The sequence below is a fragment of the Poromitra crassiceps genome (assembly GCF_964638095.1).
Source record: "Poromitra crassiceps genome assembly, chromosome: 6".
In the NCBI taxonomy this organism is placed as follows: domain Eukaryota; kingdom Metazoa; phylum Chordata; class Actinopteri; order Beryciformes; family Melamphaidae; genus Poromitra; species Poromitra crassiceps.
In genome coordinates this window covers 21,682,861-21,700,378 of record NC_139627.1, presented here as the reverse complement: position 1 = coordinate 21,700,378, position 17,518 = coordinate 21,682,861, and the positions used below count along the sequence as shown (strand labels likewise).

General features: G+C 46.0%; 1 protein-coding gene across 1 annotated transcript in view; it reads right to left on the bottom strand.

The window, feature by feature from the left end:
* The window catches only part of map2 (microtubule-associated protein 2), a gene marked incomplete at both ends in the record, with an annotated part of 68,233 nt that extends 53,725 nt beyond the window's left edge, over nt 1-14,508 (bottom strand). The window contains one exon of the mRNA XM_083638159.1: nt 14,310-14,508. Within this exon, the coding sequence (XP_083494285.1) occupies nt 14,310-14,508 (199 nt within the window). The remainder of the gene's footprint in view (nt 1-14,309) is intronic.
* Between the last annotated feature and the right edge of the window lie 3,010 nt (nt 14,509-17,518).

Sequence of the window (17,518 nt, the reverse complement as noted above, 5' to 3'; positions counted from 1 at the left end):
GGAGGCACGTGACTGAACATAACGTACTATTTTTAAAGGGGGCAGTTCATGAACACACGCATTGGGGAATTATTAACCCAATTAAGATACATTTATTAAATGTATGAATTAATTTGATTAATTGACATGCCAATGTCACCCAACTGTATGCATGCTGATGAAGGCTGCAGGTGTTGCCATGGAAACTCAGCGTCACTGAAGACAGTGCAGACAGCAAATTTAAATTGGACCAGAGGCAAGAAATCGACTACCTGTGTCAAGAATACAGTGGGAAAATGGACAAAGGGGAGGAGCTCCAAAAGCTAGTTTGTGTCTCGATACTGTATTCTGTAAATGTATACATATCCATCCAAAGTCCTAATACCGCATCTAGTTTTGTGCCTTAAAACTTTATAGTTCTCAAGACAATCGAAGAAGAAAAATCATCTTTTGAGGTGAAATTATTATTATGTGCAATCTTGAATCAAGGTCACTCTTGATACTGGATGTATCTGCCTTAGACCATGATCACAACACTTTTTTGAATACAATCTGTGTCTTTTCCCCCGCCAGTTATTTTCATTGGGTTCGCTGCATTATGCATTATGTCAATGTCAGACAGAGGAAGACATCAGACAGAGAAGTCAGATTCACTTTAACTACATCCTCTGTGTCAATACGGGCTCCTCATCCTCCTCTTCAAGAATGAGCAGAGCAATCGCTAACTTCCTCTTGACCATTTTTAGTGTTAATCTTTGACAACGGCGTTGGAGTGAATGTGGGTTTTTAGGACAACCGTAGGCTAACTGTTAGCACCGAGACTCTGACTGTCTAATTCTCTGACATTGACGGGAAGCTGGAGGGAGAGAAGCTAGCAGGAAAAGGCATGGTCTGGTCCCAGCTGCGTTCTTTCAAATGTGGGTACTGTAGTGACAAAGACTCCTGCACCCTGACAGCAGAGAACATAGGTAGCTACCACAAAACATCTATGTATGTACTGTATGTATTGTGGGGCATTGTACGTGCTGTATTAGCAGCCAAGCAGAGGCAACAATTCACTAAATCCATCTCAAATAGGTGAAATTTTACTAACAGCATGTTCACACCATACGCCTATCCCACGCTGAAGCCACGAAGTTTCATTACAGCGTCCTCGTCCAGGCGAGTCCGTTCACACCAGCCGCACGCCACGCCACGCTGATACCACGCTGAAACCACACTGATGCTACGCTAAACCGATAGTTTCAGCTTCTGTTCTATTTTCCAAACGTGCAGCGCGCAGCAGCCGATGTTCCAGGCATGAAGTCAATGCAATTTGTGAGGGGGGGAGGGGCCAGAGGAGAGTGTTTCTGGTGTGAGCGGTTTAGCGTGACACTCAGCTCCAGGGTGATTTTAGCATGGCTTTGGAGTATGGTTGGTGTATGGTGTGAACAAAGCCTAAGGCTATGTCCACACACGAATACGGATCTTTCTGAAAATGCATTTTTCTTCTGTAAAAAAACAACAACAATCCATACTAACGTGTTTTATATATGCAAGAATGATTTAAAATGCCATTATTTCGTACAGCAGGGTGTGGATCTCACAGTCACTTGCGCGGCTGGTCGCGAAAAGAGTGGAAAATAGTTCAACTTGATCAGATAAGATCCATGCTCACTTCTCACAAGAGCACAAGTCAGCGCTGCTTTCAAAAGCGAGGCGGATCGCAGATTTCAAGCAGAAGAGTATAAACTAAGAGAAATACAGCAAGGTTGACTTATAAACATGTAATTAAACCGTACTAATTACACGTAAGGGAGTAGGCTCGTTAACCTCGTAGGTTCCTGACACATGCTCAATACAAATAAAACAGCCATTGCCATGCGCAAGTTGAGGTTATGATGCCAGCGTTTTCAAAACGTTTCGTTTCACCTGTCCAAACAAATACAGGAAAACTGAGTATTGAAAAATCTTCACCCTGGGAGGCTTTTACCAAAAGCTCAGTTTTGAGTGACCTAAATCGCAGGCAGAGCAGTGAGGTTTCCAGGCCATATTTCAAGCAGAAGGCCTGCATAACCTGATCAGCCCGCGACGTCAGTCAAGTTCAAGTATGACGTCAGCTATGTTGTCGTCAGTCAAGTCCAAGTATGACGTCCGCTATCACGTCAGTCATGACGTCAGTTCATTCTAGTACATATAGCAAGGGTTCTACATCACCTCTCTCTCTGGCAGATTATAGCAGCAGCTGGCTTCACGGCAGTCCATCTCCCCTGAAGCTGTCCTCTGAAGCGTCGTTTCGCCTCACCCACCTCCCCAGTCTGAGTCTTGACTCCTGAAGAATTCCCCATGGGGGGGATTCTCTATCCTAGCCTATGCAGGTGCCCCTTCCTCTCGCCTCAAGAGGAGCTCCACCGTTCAATACGCCAAAGTATTTGCCATGCATGCCGATTGCTAAATAAAGTTTGTTAAATCCTACCAACTGGCCTCTAATGATTGAAATTAATGATATGTTTTAAAAGATATCCGTATTCGTTATAGTGGAGAAATGACTGATTACTGACAAGATATTATTGTTCTGTATATTAGAAATAATATATTACATAAGGAAAAATTGGTCTGGAATGCTCCCCTGGTGTAATTTTTTTCTTAGATATGACTTTCAATTAACATTCTGGCTAGTTTTTGCTTTGTTGTTGTTCTACTACATTGATTCAAAACTACAAGGTTAATTGTAGACTCACTTAAAGTAGCTATGAGCAAGATTTTCGATTGTTATTAAACAGTATAATTACAATATTGATGCATCACATCTTACCTATAATAGTAGCTGAGACCAAAGCCGTGTGAATCGGAGATTGCTCTCTTGATGATTATAGAGTCTGTGTCTGTCTAACCTTGCGTCACCAGGGGGCTCTCTCTCTATCTGTCTACCGGCAGGCCGGATAAACCCTGAAGTGAAACGAAACGGTTTACGGCAGCTGCCTGCCTTCCGCCGTTTCGCTCTGCCTAGCAACAGACCATAAACAAGGAGAACGCCATGCAGGGGCTTGCTACTCTCGCGAACATCTCTCGTTATATTCAAACTGTTTTTTTTAAGTAATTTTGTTATTTTGTGGTTATGGCCGAAGTGGCTGCCGCAAACCGTTTCATTTCACTTCCTGATCTGCCCCGGCCGCAGACAGACTAACATCAAGACCACACTCGCCGATTCACTCGGGGTTCAAGCGAGACTACTCTGCGTTGGTCTCGTCTACTATTAGAGGTAAGATGTGATGCATCGATATTAAATTTAGACTGTTTAATAACAATCGAAAATCTTGCTCGTAGCTGCTTTAAGCAAAAATATTGCGAGTGCCATTTTTTATGAGCGAACCCCATGAAACCTGACTAAAACTTGCGATCATTTATTTCTCCTGACAGATCTCTGCTTGGACCGAATGCATCGAGGGGAAAAAAATTGGTACAGCCTTTTTTAAAGTTAATGTTTCACTCTCTCTCCATCTATGGATCTATCTAATGACTTGGCATGTGCAGAGTTTGCAAAATGCTAGTCTATCCAGGTTTTGTTTCCATGGCAACAATGTGGTTAGGTGGGATTGGCTGGCAGGGCAATGCTTTTGTTTTAGTGCTACTGTTTCAGGACCGTTCTGTATCAGACATCACGATCACGCTCACCCACACATGCTTCCAGGATCACTCCTCACAGCCCACTCACCCACTCAAATCAGCCATTTTCCCATTTACTATTCAACAGCCAAGTGCACTATTTACTGCTTACCCTTTCCTCCCAGAAACAGAGTACCGGTAATAGTGCTGAAAACTGGAAACGTCAAAACCCGTTCAGAGGTTGAAACATCAAACAGCTGATAAACACCCCCATATAGCTACCTGGGGAGGGGAGGGGGGGAGGATAAGCCTGCTGATTCATACAGTATGAATGTCTGCGGTTTTAACAGTGTGAAATCTTATCTAATATACTATATATTATATAGAGATGTTTCATGCATAAACCCCTAACAATTCCTATCGACAAGAACCCTCTTCCACTTTTGAACAAAGTTTGAATGAAAACAACATGAGAGAGAGAGAAAGAGAGCGAGAGCGAGAGCGAGAGAGAGAGAGAGAGAGAGAGAGAGAGAGAGAGAGAGAGAGAGAGAGAGAGAGAGAGAGAGGGAGAGAAAATCAGCAAACAGTCCAGGATGTGTGTGGGTGTCATTCTAATCGACAGCTTTATCTTGTTGTAAAATAATAGCAATATTACATCACTGCTTTGGAGGCTCTGTGAGTCATCTTTATTTCTATGTAGCATCTATTAGACTCTAGCAGCCCCGTCGGATCCTACAACCTCCAACCTGAGCCCTGAGACTCTCCTTCAGCCTCAGTCTCTCTCTACCTCGTCCCCCCGGCCCTAGTGCCCCTGTTTTAGCTCCTACAGTATATCCCAGCCACTGGCGCACTGTTCCAGCTGTCTGATCTGATTCAGACAGCCTCAGTTCTTTTGCCCACCCACAGAGCGCAGACCCTCCTCATAGCCATGTCTGGCTGGCAGACAGACATGCCCTGAATCCAAATAGATTTCTGTCACACACACACACACAAATGTACCGACACGTGCACTCTCCCAGACACACCCATTTGAGGCACATACAATAGCAATGAGGGGCAAAGGTTCAATGAGACATCAATCGCACAAATAAATGCGCAGATACACACGTACTGGACACGCAACGATGGTGAGGTAAAATATTACCGTGTCACTTCCACGCCGCTGGTTGACACTGATGAAAACTAGCTGGATCCGGTTGTCCCAGCATCTCTCTGACAGAATGATGTCAAGCTGTGCAAATGGTTGAAAAAGTCACGGCTCTGACAGCCTGTGTTTCATTAGCTTTGACAGGAGGATAAATCACGCACACTAATAGGCCCTTTGGTAAAAAGAAAGACTGAATGTTAGCCTATCACCACTCAAAATTAATAGCACCCATTCATCCACACAGACAGGCTAGACAATGACACACACACACACACACACACACACACACACATATGCACCCGCACGCACGCAGACACACACAGAGACACAGACACACACACACGTGCGCACGCAGGGCTGTACTACCTGTATGCTGAGCAGACTGGTGAAGATGAGAATTCTTCTCTCTCTGAGCTGAGACTAAGACTGGAAGCCCTGAGTCAAGGCACCACACAGCCAGACTGCCTCACACACGCATGCACGCAGCGGGCGGGCATGCACGCACGCACACACGCACACACACACACACACACACACACACACAACCGGCACCAAAATGTGTGAAGTGAGTGGTTGCCATAGTAACAGACCGGCGGGCCAGGATGGTCGCCGGCGACTTCAGTCCCGGTCTGATTCTGATGCGGGCAGCATGCCTGGGTTTCTCTCTCTCTGTAGCCTCCAGAAAAATAGGGAAAGATGGCTCTGACATTGACTAACATTATAGCCAATATTTTGCTGTTGTGACCATTTGTATCTTTTCAAGTCAACTTGGCTTGTGGAGGTGGAGACTTGGATTACGCCAGGTGAGTAGTATGGAAGCAATTTTTAAGTTTTTAAGTTTTTTCCTTTAGGTTTTTTTTCGTGACCCTGTTCAGTGTTCACACTCAGCAGACGGCTCTTCTTGTCTACTTGTCCGTCTTCATTTCTCCAAACTGGGACCGCGCCGGCTGCATTCTACTGCATGTAGCACACTGTCTGTCTACTGCAGGGGTCACCAACCTTTTTGAGGTCGAGGGCTACCCGAAGGGTAGAGAGTCATGTGGGGGGCTACCTGTTGAAATTTGCTCGATTTACCTTTAAATAATGAGTATTATGCATTTAATCGAGACATACACTCTTTTCTTTCACTGTTGTGAAGAAGAACTCTTCCTCCCACTCCTCTTGAAATTGGTAATGTTTTTTCTTTCGCTTTTCTGCCATTGTTCTTGCTTTCCATCATTTAGCTTAGCCAACTGATATAATCATTGGCAGCTGGCAGTCGCACTGTCGCAGAGTGAATGACGTAGTGACGTAACGTAAAACTAAACTTTGACCCCAGCCCAGGTGGATCAAAATAGTTAATCAATAATTAATTAATTATACACAGACAATAAACGTTTTTAAAACGTATGCATTGTTAAACCAATTATTTTCTACATTTGTGTGTTATTGTGGGAAGGGAGGAGAAAAACAAATAAAAAATACATTTTTCGGATTATATATATATATATTTTTTTTTTGGTATTCCTTTCTTTCCCCTGTGTCTGAGCCTGTTTGTCTGTTTTGTCTTGTTTGTGTAAAAAAAAAAAACATTTTTCTGAATGTGGCCTGCGGGCGCCACAGCGCCACCCCGCGGGCGACCAGGTGCCCGCGGGCACCGTGTTGGCTACCACTGGTCTACTGCATGTAGCACACTGACTGTCTACTGCATGTGGCACACTGGCTGTCTACTGCATGTAGCACACTGGCTGTCTACTGCATGTAGCACACTGGCTGTCTACTGCATGTAGCACACTGACTGTCTACTGCATGTAGCACACTGGCTGTCTACTGCATGTAGCACACTGACTGTCTACTGCATGTAGCACACTGACTGTCTACTGCATGTAGCCAGGCGCGCGGGAAGCTATCTCCCACGAGGGGGTCTGAAGCATAGTCGGACTTGCGCGGCGCGCAAAGCGCGCCGCGCCGAGCACTTTGCGCGTGCACGTGTGAGGTGCGTGCGCGTGCACGTGCGAGGTGCGAGCACACGCAAAGTGCGCTGCGCGGCGCGGCCTTGTGCGAGCATGCTGCGTGAAGTTGGCACTTGTAATGCACAATTTATTGTCTTAAAACTTGAATGGAATCAGGGGTGCCGATTTATGTCTGTGCCAGTGCGTGCCCATGCTTGCGCATGCCCGTCGCCCAACCCATCCCCCGATAAAGCGATAAAGCTGACGCAAACGCACCATAGGAGATTTAACAGCGACCTACACACACACACACACACACACACACACACACACACACACACACACACACACACACACTTCACACACCACTTCAGTTCGACAGAATAGGAACAAGCGACCGAAGCATGCTGTATGTGTCAGTCTGTCACTCTCTCTCTGATACCGCTCAATGCATAAGTGTGTTTACTCACTACGTCAGCAGGGTAGAGTGCACTGACTCATGCAGCTGAGCCAATCAGATTGGGCTATGTTTTGATCAACTCGTTTTGTAACCCGGGGCCGCCAGCGGGCCTCGGGTGGAGGAGTTTGCTATCAAATCAATGTAAAGAGACTCGACCCGCCCAGCCACAGCCTAGAGCCCAGAGCAGAGCACCCACGGGGAAATGAGGGGAGAGAGAGAGAGAGAGAGAGAGAGAGAGAGAGAGAGAGAGAGAGAGAGAGAGAGAGAGAGAGATGCCTGTGACAGTCACTGAAGTTTCGCCAAATGAGGGTGGGGGCGGGGCTGCTGGGGGGGGCTGGGGGGGGCTGCGTCAGGAAGGTGCAGGGGCTGAGGCCGCCACCAGGGGGGGCTGCAGCCCCGGCAGCTCCCCCTTTCCAGCGCGGTTGCATGTAGCACACTGACTGTCTACTGCATGTAGCACACTGACTGTCTACTGCATGTAGCACGCACACTGACTGTCGGCAAGTACCGTATACAACTTATGATGATACAACTCACTGCACAGCACTACCCAGTACCCGCTGGCTCTCTTTGGGTAGAGAAGTTGATTTGGGCAAATAGGGCCAATCGTCAGGGTCTCAATTAGTGGGAATGGGACACCAATTAGGCTGACTCAGGCTGTTAAGATGTGTGGATTTTTACATAAAGACTTTGCCTATAGTGCAGCTTCAAGCAGCTGGTACAAGCTCCTTGACACCATGCCCAGTCTGCTCAAGGACATTGGACATCAGTCAATGCAATCTGCCTGATACGAGACAAGGGCTTCTTCTGCTTGTGCAAGCTTCGCCCCTCCCTCCAATCAACCAATCAACCGATCGATCATCTCTTCCTTTCACTTTCTCACTCTATTAACCGGCCCTCTCTCTCCCCCTCTCTCTTGACCTCTCCGTGCTCCGGCTGACTGGCTTTTTCAACTTTGTTTCAAAGGAATGTCAAGGAGGCAATTTCCTGCTTGGGTAGACGCTGTGCACAGAGACACACACGCACGCGCGCGCGCGCACACACACACACACACACACACACACACACACACACACACACACACACACACACACACACACACACACACACACACACACACACACACACACACACACACACACACACACACACACACACACACACACACACACACACACACACACACACACACACACACACACACACACACACACACACACACACAGCCCTGGTCACAGAATGGCTGAGGGGGAATGCGATTTTTATGTGGGTGAAAAGAGGGCAATACAGTAGTACTGTATAATCAGATTAGGGAATGGGGATGCGACAATATATAGAAATTTAATATATCACAATACAAAAATGTAACGAATGTAATAAATTGTGAAATTAGCTCCATTTGATTGTGTTGTAGTAATCACCATAGTTGATGGGATACCATATCAAAAGCTGTGGTGAGGTCCAGGAGGATGAGGATAGAGCGATAGGCCGGAATAAGCTGCACGGAGGAGGTCGTTGAGATGAGAATTTTGGAAATAAATGGTGAATTGGAGCCGGTAGTTGTTTTGGGTAGTCTGGTCTAAAGCAGGTTTTTCAGAGTTGGTCTGATCATGGCAGCCGTCAGCGATGGCGGAACTGTACCAGTGGACAGAGAGGAGTTGATGATGGAGGTTATCAGGGAAATAATAAGAGGACAGTCATGCTTTAATAATGTTGTGATTATTATTATTATGGCAGATTATTGACAAAAAAAGTGGAGAAGGGGGTTTATAATCCTTACTCTGATCTGAATTTTGACCAAACTTGACAGTCAAGTGTCACTTTTTCAGAAGTAGGACACATGGTACAGAGTCGTGGCTACGGTTCAGGGTTGTTAATCATATCTGCATCTTGCATAGCATCAGTATATGCATGGCAGCAATTATGAGCAAGAATGGAGTTGGAGAAAAATGTATTTAAAACTGCTGAGCTGAGAGTGCATTGTGAACACACACACATGCACGCACGCACGCACGCACACGCGCACGCACGCACGCACGCACACACACACACACACACACACACACACACACACACACACACACACACACACACACACACACACACACACACACACACACACACACAGTAGATCAAAACGAAAGTTGTAACTGCTGAGCGGAGGAGGCCTTTGGTGGTGTTTTCTTGTTGGCTCTGAATCTGAATCTGAATCTGTTTGATTCTCTCATGTCTTTGATACATGCTGATAATGAGCCAGATGAACACACAAGGCCTTGGCGCCTGTTAATTATATAAAAACAGTGGCCAACAGGTAGCTGCTCACTTCAAATGCTGACAGAGACCAGTGCCTTACAAGCACACAGTGCATGTGTGTGTTTACAGTATAGGACTAATGTATGACTATGTGGAGCACTTTTATTTTTATTTTTAAAGTGCTTTCTAACAATAAATATACTCATGAAATTAATTACAAATAAAAACAACAAGGCACCTGAGGATAAATAGATAAGAATAGAGGGGAAAACAACATAATGACAGCAGGTGGAAAAAAGATGGAAGTGACTGTCATGCGGTTCTGTTTGTGATATGTCAAAGCAGCACCTGCATGATCAGGAGACAAAGCTCTTGACATTTACACATAATTACACATTAGGCTTAATGCATCACTTATTCAGCCCGTCATTGTTGCAGGAGGTCAACAAGGTGGATACAGTCTCTGCACACCCAAGTGTGTGACAGGTGCGTCGGATGAAGATATATAGTAGAACAGGACATTTTTCGTCCAGAAATAAAAAATATTTCTCCAGAGAAGGGAGATGGTGTGCGGCATTTTTCTGTTCTACAGGAGGTCAACAAGGAGAATGACATAACCCTTTGGACAGGGATTTGTCAGGATATACACCGTATTATTTGTGTAAGATTTTGAGTTTTGGAGTCTTAACATTGTATTTTTCATGGAACAAGTGATACAAATCTGCCGATGGGGTGAGATCCATTTGTTTCCAATCCAAATCAATGTGTTTCAAGAGCTCTCTTGAATCCAGCATGCTTTTCTGGACCACAGTGCCTGCCTTCTTCTGCCTTTTCCCTCAATATATTTGGCACTTGTTTCTAGAACCTTATCAAAACATGTAGATCAGAGATTCATTCACTCCAGTGTGGTGTGGAGGAGGATTTCCCTTCACAGCTTCAGTCTGTAGGCTACAGCAACCTGCAGTGATCTTTCCTCACTCTGCCTTAAGGAGCTACAGTAGCACACCTAGCATAATGGCATTATTATGGCTTTCAATGGAGGGTTGAGGTGTCGCATGATGGTCGGAGAGCTGTTTCAGAGGCTTGTCCACCCTGATGAGAACACAATTCTACACATGCGCACGTCTCGGCACGTCCCCTAACTATCTATGAGAGCATCTACCAATGCCTCTTATTAGCATTGACTGCTAATTGTGAGGGTTCTGAACCACCCCATACCCTTTGGTGTGTTCTGTCTTTTTGTACTTATTGTCTTCTTTTTAATGTGTATCACATATCTGAGTGTTGTCAGGCACCCGTATGGTCTGTTAGGCACTGATTGGTGCCATGGGGTTCAACCAAATTGCCTATTGGTTGACTCATCTCCTCTGTTTGCCTATATAAACAGGCCCCACTGTCTTCGTATCCAGATACCAGATGAAGGTCACTTGACCGCAGGGCCGCTGCTGGCCATTTGGGTGCCCTAAGCGTAATTGTTTTGTGGTGCCCCCCCCCCCCCCCGCAAAACTTTCAATAACTGTCAAACGAAAGACTGCAAATTCATTAATTATGAAGGATACTAGTGTATCTCACATTACATTACATGTGGCAAACAAACAATTGTTAGAATTACTGTACATGTCAGCAAACAAGCGATTGTTAAACTGTACATGCAAGCAGGGGCGGACTGGGATCATAATTCAGGCCGGGCATTAGATACCAAGGAGGCCAGGCCGATACGGGCCGACGTGCGTGCCGGCGTCCGAAGGGCGGCGGCGAAAAATTTGGGCTGTTTGAAGCCCAATTTGGGCCGTTTGAAGCCCAATTTGGACCGTTTGAAGCCAGATTTGGGCTGTTTGAAGCCAGATTTGGGCCGTTTGAAGCCCGATTTGGGTCGTTTGAAGCCAGATTTGGGCCAGTTGAAGACAGATTTGGGCCGTTTGAAGCCCAATTTGGGCCGAGTCCAATTTTACAATGAGATGCACCCACTTTAACCCTGAATAAAGTAATAAAAACACTAGTAAACCAGTAGGCGGCGCCTGGCCTGCTGTTCAGTGAGTGGTCTGACTGAGGGCACCAAAACATTTTTTTTTTTTTTTTTTTTGGTGGCCTCAGTCACATGATGCCCTACGCAGTCTGCGTACTCTGCGTAATGGGGTGCGGCGGGCCTGCTTGACCGAAACGTAGACCTCAACAGACACTCAACAGTTGCTAGAGCTCATGGGTTTTAGCCTCCTTTAGTGTCCAGCTCCCATGGCGGGGGGCAGTGCACAATGCGGGGTACATACTGTACTGTATGGGCAGCTACAAAACAACTTTCAAAAGCCTGTATCACTGGAGAACCCTCACTGTGTGGGGATGAGAGGTTCATGGTTAACGTATCACTGGAGAACCCTCACTGTGTGGGGATGAGAGGTTCATGGTTAACATATCACTGGAGAACCCTCACTGTGTGGGGATGAGAGGTTCATGGTTAACATATCACTGGAGAACCCTCACTGTGTGGGGATGAGAGGTTCATGGTTAACATATCACTGGAGAACCCTCACTGTGTGGGGATGAGAGGTTCATGGTTAACATATCACTGGAGAACCCTCACTGTGTGGGGATGAGAGGTTCATGGTTAACATATCACTGGAGAACCCTCACTGTGGGGATGAGAGGTCTTTTGTCACAGGATGCTGAATGGCCCCTTGTCATTAGACTCGGCAGCAAAACAAAAAGACACCAGATCGAAAGGCAGTTGCCGTTGGAAACAAAAGCCTCTGCAAAGTAAATTGTGGGGGAGCCGTTGCCATGGTTACATGATGGGTACATTATTGCTCCTGACTCTCGAGGGGGAAGCAAAGAACAGCAAGAGAGAGAGAGATTTTAGCCATTAATTACACCGTGTTTAATAACCGTGTGTGACTCTATCAAGGACTCAGAGAGCTGCCAACCCACGCGCAAACCAACGCTGTGTCTCTCTCTCTCGCTCTCACACACACACACACACACACACACACACACACACACACACACACACACACACACACACGCACACACACACACACACACACACACACACTATGGTGTGGTAATTATATGATGTAACTAGAAAAGTGCACTCAGTAGAGTGCAGATCTATGCCAGGCACTGCTACGCCTAACCGTGACCAAACCAAAACCCAACTGTGAAGGGAACTGCTTGTGCAGATTCAAGATTCAAGATTTTTATTGTCACTCCATGGTACAAGTATCACGTGTGAAATTCTTGTGCTGTGGACTCCGTTTACAACATAGTACAAGTATAACAGGGCATATGAGTGCAAAAACAACAAGAGACACAACAAGCAATAAGGCAGTATAGTGATAAGACAAGTCAGAGACAGTGGCATATTCACTGCACACAGGTGCACATGTCGTGTGCATACTTTAGACGTGCTTAAACATTTTAAATTCGGCGTATTTGACATACAGGTGCAAATAGCATATTCCTTATTAAACATACAATTAAACTCGGCGTTTTAAATTCGGCGTATTTGACATACAGGTGCAAATAGCATATTCCTTATTAAACATACAATTAAACATTAGACATACATGCTTGCTGATAACAAGGCAACATTAAACCTTTAATTCACCTTAACATTTAATTTAGTTTGGCGTACGGCACGTATCGTGCTTATATCCTCTCTTACAGTAGCCTATATATATCGTAACAAAAAAGCTTGTTTGAGTCAGTTAACATTGGCAAAAGGGTGGGGGAAAATAAGAAATAAAGCAACAGTGTGCAGCCCCCCCAAAAATCAATAACAGTAGGCTACAAAGAGCGAAAGTCTTCCGGTTTAGGCATATGCACCAAGAGATTTCATCCGGCATTCTTTTTTCCATCTAAGCATTTCGTAAAATGCTTCTAAAAATTGTTGTATTTGGTCTAATCAAACGATTCAGCAATATTTGAAATCACGAGGGACCATAGAAGATTTCACCTTGACTGAGGTACAATCATTGAATGTGATGAGAACCATCTCCTTTTATATCAATGTGTGCTTTTTTCATTTTTGTGTCTATCTCACGACCTTCTAATTGGAGAGCGGGATGGCAAGGCGTGGCGTGGCGTGGCATGGCACAGCGTGGTGCACAATTGCTGAACAGCTGAGCTGCGGGTGGCGAGCTACATATGCGAGCCCGCGGAGCGGTGGAGGCCGGGCGAGCGCGCGAGCTGCGTCTGCGAGCGGGCGAGATCTCGAGGGAGAACCAACGAGGTACGGTAGAAATGAGCGATGAGGAGGAGGAGGGTGACAAGGACGAGGCACGGTAGGCTAGAAAGGAGCGCACTCTGTTTCTAGATGCGTTAATGCCTAGTACAATATGTGCGGGGGTAAACAGGATTTAGGTCCAAAAGTCCCTCCCCGCAACTTAAATTAAGAATGACAAGGGGAATTCTCAGCTGTTTTTTATTTTGCTCGTTATTAAGTATAATTTGCAAAATTTACAGTAAATTACCTATTTTGAGAATTATTATTTTTTGTTTGGTGGCATGATTTGATAATGACCATTTCATTTTAAAATGCAGCAATGACTACAATTGGAACATATCCACAGTGATGCAATGATAAACCTTCCCTTGACATGGTTAAGCCCCAAAAGCAATGAGACGCTCGCGTTTTGAAGTCCACCCATTGTTTTAAACGGCCGAACACACACCAAGAGCGTTCTGATGCGCGTCAAACTGCCTTGACGCCCGTACTCCCAACCTGTTTCGATTTTGGAGCGTCAAACGAGCAAATGACGCGCATCAAGTTTCGCTCCCAGTGCGTTTGCGGCTTTAGTCTTATTTGTATGCTATATGTGATTAAGGACCCCAAATTAGAAGAATTGAATTTTGCAAAACCGTCTCATGAAGGCAGATTAAAATTTGATTTGCACATATGCCAGGTGGAAGGGACCACTAGACCACCAGCCTGATGCGTGAACCACTAAGTCAGTCTTACCTGCAGTTATAGCGTGCGCCCCTGTCAGGTCCCCATTGAAGCCATTGAAGGGGGCGGTGGCCACGTGGGCCCCCCCAGGCTGGCAGGTCCTATAGGCGGAAGAGGAGTAGCCATTGGCCCCGTGGCTGCCCGCGGGGTCCTGCCCTCCTGACGGGACCCACTGGGGGGCGCCGTCTTCTGGCTGCCGACTGTCTGCCATGCTGGAGCTAGCTAGCAGCAGGGGGATGGCGGGTGAGGGAGGGGGGTCTCTCTCTCTCTTCTCTAGCTGAGAAAGAGAGAGGAAGCGAGATAGAGAGAGAGAGAGAGAGAGAGAGAGAGAGAGGGATGGGCAAGAGGAGCAGGGAGGAGAGGAGAAGAAGGGAGGTATGGTCACCATTCAGCATGTCCGTGTTGTTAACTGCAGTGTTCACAATGTCTCATAATGTAGGATCAACACTGTGGGGAGCACGCTGCACCGCTCACATTGTCACTTGTAATCCCTGCTGCAGCCTCTTTGAGCGTCACCGTCAAGTCCCAATTCTGCGTGGGCGTGTGTGTGCGAGAGAGGGGGGGGCGGGGAGAGAGAGAGAGGGAGGGAGACAGAGAGGGGGAGAGAGAGAGAGAGGGAGAGAGACAGAGAGGTGGAGAGAGAGAGAGAGAGTGAGAGTGAGAGACAGGGAGAGAGAGAGGCGGGGGGGAGAGAGAGAGAGATTTTATATTGTCCTTTTGGGTGTTTGAAGGCTCAGTGGATGAACCCTATTGATTTTTGTTGTGTTGTGTGTGAGAACTCATCTGGCCAGTGGCCAGCTTGAAATCACAATGGGTTTGAAAATGAACAGAGCAGACCTTGAATTTCTCTGACTCATGGATGGTGCGGGGGCGTGGCTCACGCAGATACACACAAACACACACACACACACACACACACACACACACAGATCATATGAGCCATAACGCTACGGTATATGGGTCCGACATGGGACAGATAAGGGCCAGTCAGTGTCATCCACATAGACCGTGAAAATACATGGACGTAGTCACCGAGACGTCACGTCTTTGGACTCGTGTTTTGAAGCCTCGAGGTTGGCCTTTTCACCGTCGCCATCTCGGTTATTTGGAGCCAGAAGTGACGTGTATTTGGACGAGAAGAGTCGCTGCCCACTGGTCGTCCACCTCTGATGGCTACAATGCAATTTCTTTGATCTCATTTTTATTGTACAACTGATCAGGTTGTCTATCGGACGAATCAGCATGACATCACAACAACAACAAAAGTACTTCCTGGTGGCACTGCAGCAGAAACTAGTATGAAATAAAGCTGAAAAGCTGTGCCAAACAGACGTTAATATCTCAAAAGCTATACACCACATGGCTTATATTTTGACATTGTGAGTGAGAGCAGAAGTGGCTACAGGGTCAAGATGTATAATAGATGTATGTAGTGTTAAAGTTGTGTGAACTGTCGCAGTTTTAAAATGTGTGAATTTAGTAAAAAGTAGTGAGTTTCTGGCTCCATAGGGTCCCACTATAAAGGTCGAAAAAAGTATAAAACATAAGCTGCAATTTCTCAAACAAGTACAAGAGATAATTTAAAGCTGAATTAAGATGATAGAGTTGTAAAAGTGGTTACTTGTTTAACGTTAAAACGGAGTGTCTAGCTCTTTGTATCCCTCCTATCTGATGAACAGAGAGGACACTGAATGAATGAGGCACCAGCAGAGACAGAAGAGGGAGCGTGCTCTAACGGGGAATTGATGTTGTTTCAGGAGGGCTGTGGCCAGCGGGACTTCAGGCATTTGCCAGGCGGTGTGTGTGTAGACCGCAGTGCATCATGGGATGTGTGTGGATGGGGCAATTTGTCACTTGGCTCTGCAGTCCGCTGAGACGGCGAGGCTTAAGAGAAGTCCGCTGCAGAAACAGTAGTCAATAACAGCAGCCTGGAACTGAGGCCCTGCTACAGTGATCACTAGTCAGCTGCGTTCACCACACATTATTCAATACTGTCTGCACACAGGGGGATAGAATAGAATTGAATATAATAGAATGGTGTGTTATGAAACGGCTATAAAGCTAAACAGATCCGAGAGTCGTGACCATGGACTGTATGTCGTGACGCTGTGGAGTTGTGGAGCGTTCACACTGCATGACTGACCACCAGAGGGAGTGCCAATCTGAATGAAGCGCTGCACCATTAAAAAGATGGACATAGCCACCAACTAGATATAGCAATATCACATAGCCACCAACTAGATGAATGATGAATAGTTTGACAGTTATTGAGAGTTGATTTGAGTTAATGAGTTATTAATTTGAGTTAGTGTGGACCAGTGATGTCACTGGTCCACACTTTAACACTCAATAACTGTCAAATTAAATGACAGACTTCAAAACCGTTTACAGTTTTCTGATATACTACTGATGTTCTAATGATACAAAGCTGGTTGAAAATGGGCGGAGTGTTCCTTTAACGTGGCTCTCGTATTGAAGGCTTGAGTTCTTTTTCTTTTTTGGTCCCATTTTTCAGCCAGAAGCAGCTAGAATGAGACCGGGAGCGAGAGCCGCCTGCTATTGGTCCATGATAGGCGAGCTGCGTGATCACTGGACAGGCGACCTGTCAATCACGCCCCAAAGGATAGCCTGTCTTATCGTCTACTTTACTGTAAATGGGACCAAAATGAACATCATTCTGTTTTGAAGACTTGAAACTAGTAATTGAGACCATGAACTTAGGAACATCCGAACATGATTACTGAGGTAATAAATCAAGTGAGAAATAGGGTCATTTTCCCATACAATCGGACTTCTTTTTGAAGTGGAGTGGAGTTGCACCCTGCTGACCATTAGAAAGAATGCAGGTTGAAGGCACTTCTGCATTGGCATCATTTTTCAGACGCAGAGGTTGCCCCTTGTAAAAAAACACACTATCCCGTCTGTTGCTGTCCCGCTACCATCACGCTGTTCAAGTCTCCATCAAAAAGCACTCCCGATATTAAAGGTGCCATAAAATACAGAGATCGGAATACCACCCCGGCTCTAACTGTCTCCCGCACCCCTCTCCACCACCGTCTGTCTTATATTATACAACACGTAGTTCCGGCCGAGCAATTTGATTGGACAAGAGGGATCCTACCAGTGACGATATTTCATGATAACGCACTGGCGCTTCACTGTGTGTAGATCACTCCGCTTCACAGCTGCCCTAATCAACAAAATGCTTCACAGCTGTAGAG